The 5,700-nt window shown below is 35.4% G+C and overlaps 1 protein-coding gene across 1 annotated transcript; it reads right to left on the bottom strand.

The window, feature by feature from the left end:
- Positions 1 to 4,162: 4,162 nt before the first annotated feature.
- On the bottom strand, positions 4,163 to 5,107 carry LOC138177656 (olfactory receptor 52D1-like). The gene has a single exon (XM_069108867.1). The coding sequence runs from the start codon at positions 5,105 to 5,107 to the stop codon at positions 4,163 to 4,165; it is 945 nt and encodes a 314-aa protein (XP_068964968.1).
- Between the last annotated feature and the right edge of the window lie 593 nt (positions 5,108 to 5,700).

The raw sequence follows: 5,700 nt of genomic DNA, 5'->3' as shown, positions 1-5,700 counted from the left end.
TAAATACCTTGTCTGGGGTCACAGTGTTAGTGAGTGTCTGGTAAGATTTGAACTCATAAAAATGAGTCTTCCTGACTTAGGGCATGACACTTTATCCATTGTGCCCTACCACCACCAAAAAAAAATAATATGCTATGACATAAATTGATTAAAACTAGTTATTTTCATTTAGAAAAGAGAAGATCTAGGTGGGATATGATGGATATATCAAATGTCTGAATAGGTAATCTTGCCATTTGCCCTTTCATATTACTGTACTCTTTGAACCAGATACCATATTTCTCATATTTATCACTTTTAACCCTGATATGTTTGTACAGTGAGAAACTGAATTGTTTCAGCATTACAGAAATTTTCAAACTGAGACTGAATATTCCTGCAATATGCTCTTGAGATACATACATATGTATGTATGCATGTGCATGTGTATAATACCTATGTACCTATGTGTGTTTGGATATATATACATATATATGTCTGTATATAGATACATATACATACATGCATGCACATGCACATACAATGCAAGAGATGGAGATAAATATGCAAAATTGGCCTGGATAATTGCCTGACTTCAACCTTAATAAAAATTTATGGACTGCAATCAATTTAGACTTGAAAAAAAAGTGATTTCTTGTCAAAGGTACTGTAAAGATCCAGTATGATAAGTTTATTTTAATAATTAAGAATTTAAAAATGTACATGTATGTCAATCCACTATTAAATATTTATTAAGTACTATTAAGTACCTACTAAGTACTGGAAATACAAAGAGGCAGAAGAAATTCCTGGTTTTAAGGATGTTACAATATAACTCTCTGATATATAGTTGTGTTTAACTCTTAATGACCTCATTTGGATTTTCTTGGCAAAGATACTGGGGGCAGTTTGCCATTTCCTTCTCCATGTCATTTTATGTATGAGGAACTGAACAGGGTTAAGGGGCTTCCCCAGAGCCCCATAAATAGTAAGTGCTGAGACCAGATTTGAACTCACAAAGATGAGTCTCCCTGACTTGATGCTCAGAAATCTATACACCGTACCGCATGACTGCCCCAAATTCATATATGTTTTATATAATATATGTTATTTATATACTTTATATTTGTACAATATATATTTTATATAATTATGTATACATATCTTATTTTGTGTTATATTGTAAACTCCTTTAGTACATCTTTGTGAATGTGTACATATATGTACTCACACACACACACACACATATATATATATATAAACATATACTATATATAGCCTATACCACTCTGTATTCTGGAAGACATTAATCTCTATACAATGTACTATAAGCATAGGAGGATTGTTGATTTAGAAAAAAAGAATGTGAGACATTAGAGTTATCTCAAAAGCCAAATAATTTGACCTATACTTTAATAGGTATCCCCTCTAAAATATGTCTGATAAATAATCATCCAGTCTCTACTTAAAGATTTATAATTGGGCAAAAAGAATACTGAGAAAAACAGGAGTCCATAACTTAGTTCCTTTTGACATATCTGGAGTAAACTTAATGAAGGTAGACTGAGGTAGAGGGTTCAAGCAAAATCAGTTTATTAACAGTGACATATATAACTGTTAACAAAGTCAGACTGGCAACTCAGTAAAGTCAGTGACCCCAGTGAGAAGGAGAGGACCCTGTTTGTTGACACACAACAAAAAATTGGTCTTGGTAGGTGTGGAGAAAAGTGATGGGTTGCAGATTCAGGGAAGCAGCATTGCATTTGGTATACTAAGATAGGTGGGTTGGCATTCAGATGAGGCTAATCACAGCCATTTCTGACAATTAAGGGATGGTAATTGTTTTGTGGAACCCATCTAATTCTTGTAATCTTTGCTAAGGTGTCAAAACTACTAGAGTTTCTGTTTCCTTAGAAGAGATAAGACTGCCCTAATTGCAAAAGGACAGTCAAAGAAAGACAACATATCTTTTGGGGATAGTACCAAGTTAACATGAGGCTTAAAGATGTCAAGCAGGCATCCTGGATATATTCCAGCATCTATCAGTATGAGAAACAACAACTTTTCTTTTAATTACACTTTAAAACTAATGCAGAGGGAAAGCTAAATTCCTGAACTTAAGTCAAGGATATAGAAAGGTGGCTTTAGGCAAATTACAAAAATCAATACTGCATAAGATCAATTACACTGTGGAATCAATACAGTAAAACTCAGTATAGGAGAAACTCAAGGTAATATTAATTTGATCTTTTCAGATAGAAACACAAAAATCACTCATATAAAGAACAATTCCTATGTAACCTATTCTCCCATCCCTTAGATTACCTAATTTTTTTTCTATCATATCAACTCTGTATAATATAGAGTACTATTCTTATTGTCTTCATCTGGTAGATGGAGAAATTAAGTCAGAGAGCAAGGCATACAGAGTCACAAAGTTATTGAATATTAATTTTCAAACTTGAACCATACCTTTAGATTCTGAGTCTGGTGTTATTGCCACTAAATCATTCTACCTCTATGTATACTTCACTCTATCTGCCATTGATTGATGGGCAAAGACATATACAAACATAAAAGAAGCCATTATCCCCAGACCCTTGAGCAGATCATTTGGCTATGAGCTGATAGTGTCTGAATGTTTCAAGACAATATATTTCCTCCATTACCTTTACTCTAAAGAAACCTGAAGCTATATGCCATATTTGATTCCTAGAAAAGAACTTTCTACTAAATCTAACCCATTCAAATCTCTTCCTCTTTTAGCTATATTTCCATTTCTTTTTTTTTTTGTTAACATAATGTTTTATATCTGTGATACCTTTGTATCCAGGGAAGTGGGCTACATAATACAAATAGATTTGCAATAGTCTCAGAGTAATTATTAAGGAACTCAGAGTCCTGGATCTCTTTGAAATACCACAACTCTCCTTAAAGTACATATTGTGCCAACTGATAAGAATTTATTTTAGTAATTGATCTGAATTTCTCTGTGCTTGATTCACTGAACTCTCTTGTTCTACAAGTGAGTTATATAGCACTTCATTATTCTCAAATGTTTCCATATCCTTTGTCATATTTAAAACTAATGACAATCCTGTAAGACAGGTTTACACAGCCAAATAGCAGGGATCAAAGAGGCAAATGACTTGCAAATAAACATATGATAATACCTAAGGAGAAGAGTATATCCCTAGTAAGAGGAGCTGGAATTAGATATTCTATTTCACAATTTTCCTCTCATTTTGTATCCCTAAAAACCTCTTATAATAATAAAAATGATAAAACTCCTGATAATGACACCAACACCACCATTAATAACATGATATTAATAAGGAAATTCATCATTGTTATCATAACTTCAAAAACAGTACTAAGGCTTACATTTATGTAGTATTTATGTATTTTGTGCAAAATACTTTCTTCCCCTAAGACAAATAGTATTATTTATATACTTTGTAAATGAAGAACCTGAGGGTCAGAGAGAAATAAAGTTAAAACATTTTAGAACCAGAATTCAAACCTGAATATTTTAACCATAAATCTGGGGCTTTTTTTTAAACACCCTTTTACCTTTCCATGTATGTGCAAATTATTTTCCCCTTCTTTGGGTTATATCCACATTCCTGAAAAGAGAGAGCTACTACACTACTAGAGAAATATAAATGGGCAGCATTATACCCACCAGGCAGAAGTTCCTCTTGAAGGATTCCCTTAGATTAAGTTTCAAGCACTTTGGGAATCTGGGAGATTATTCAATCTTTGACTTGAAATTTCTACATCACTTCTACAAGAGCCTGCATGTAGTATTCTCAAGGTAGCTCCACCATGAAGAAAATATAGACTTACTAGCTGGGTGACTTTGGGCAAGTCACTTAACCCCAATTGCCCTACCTTCTCCCCTCCAAAAATAATATAGAACAAAAGGTGACTTCTGTGTTTGAGTTTCTGCTTACCAACATTACACACCCAACAAAACCATCCTAGTCACCAGTACTATCATCATCAGTGCTGTCTGAGTATGTTTAAAATGTACAACACAACCAGATTTTCACTTAATTTATATAATCTTTATCCCACCACAAAAAAGGAACGGGGAGTTCCCGTTTTATCAGAACTTCTCAGGTGCTGCTACATTATTTATCCAAGTAACTAATTTAGGAGATTTAATTGATTTCCATGCTTAGACATTTTTCACCACAAACACTTTGAGGAACCTCTCTCTAATGCGTTTAGTTTTAATTCCATAGATGATGGGGTTCACCATAGGTGGGATAAGAAGGTAGATATTAGCCACAAAAATATGGACGTGGGGAGCAATATGGTGCCCAAACCTGTGTGTAAGGAAGGAGAAGAAGGCAGGAGTGTAGAACACCAAAATTACCCACACATGAGAACCACAAGTGCCCAATGTCTTAAGCCTAGCATCATTAGAGGGCAAGGTAAATACAACACGCAAAATGAGGGCATAAGAATACATAATCAATATAAAGTCCATACCACCTGTAAGGAAGGCAATAATTAAGCTATAGGCTCTTTGAATCCTGGTAGGGGCACAGACCAACTTGATCAGGGCCATGAATTCACAATATGTGTGTGAGATGATAGTTGTCTTGCAATAGGGAAGCCACCGCAGTAAAAATGGATGAGGACTAAGCAATACAGCTCCACGGAATACAATAACTAGGCCTAAGCTTCCAATAACTGTGTGAGTCAGAATAGTTGAATGTCTAAGGGGGTTGCAGATAGCCACATAGCAGTCTAAAGCCATGGCCAAGATGAATCCAGACTCCATGGTGGACAGTGAATGAATAAAATACATTTGCGTAAGACAAGCTTCAAAACTTATTTCCATGTCATTGAACCAGAAGAGGCTGAGGATCTTGGGTAGTGTGGAAGTAGTGAGAATCAAGTCTGCCACTGAGAGCATAGAGAGGAAGAGATACATGGGTTCATGAAGGCTTTGATCAGATTTGATAATGAATAGAAGGACACTGTTTCCCAGAACAGCCATCATGTACACCAGGCAGAAAGGAATGGAAATCCAAATGTGGACAGCTTCCAGACCTGGAATGCCAAGAAGGAAGAAGCTGGTGGGATGCACACTAGTCTTATTGTTAGTTGTCATTCTGAGTATCTTTTATTTTCCTTGTTGATGTCTTAGCAGGAGTTAATATTCTGAATGCCCAGGAACACTGTGAAATCTTTATTTCTGGGACCTGGAAGAGATGACATTAGCTCGGGGAGAATTATGCATGGAGACTAGACCCTCTAACACAGAAAGAAATGTATTGAGACTTAGCCCAAATTTTCTCATCTGGACCAAGATCAGGAAAATCCAGAGCCTTTCATAACTGAGAAAGGTTTGAATTCAGGTTAGGTTAGGGATTCAATAAAGGGAATAATTGGGTTAAGTTTTCCCAAAGGAGAAAGTGAGGTTGGTGACTTTAGACAACCTTCCCTCACTTAAGTTGAATTCAATTGAATGTCATGGCATCACCTCCCTGATGCCAAGGCTTCTTTGTGAATGAAGGACAAACAACAGCCTGACACATAAAAGGCACTTAATAAGTGTATTTTGACTGACTCATTGACTAATAACAATGTCCATTCCTATAGTGATTTACAGTTTCCAAAACACTTCTCTCCCAACATCTCTTCCAAGGAGATCATACAAATTTTGCTTCCCCCTTTTACAAATGAGGAAACAAAATGGAGGCT

The sequence above is a fragment of the Petaurus breviceps genome, unplaced genomic scaffold (assembly GCF_028583685.1).
Source record: "Petaurus breviceps papuanus isolate PSGF00001 unplaced genomic scaffold, PetGlider_PUasm1.0 90444, whole genome shotgun sequence".
NCBI lineage: Eukaryota > Metazoa > Chordata > Mammalia > Diprotodontia > Petauridae > Petaurus > Petaurus breviceps.
Note: the sequence above shows the minus strand (reverse complement) of the source record. Positions and strands in the feature narration are given on the sequence as shown.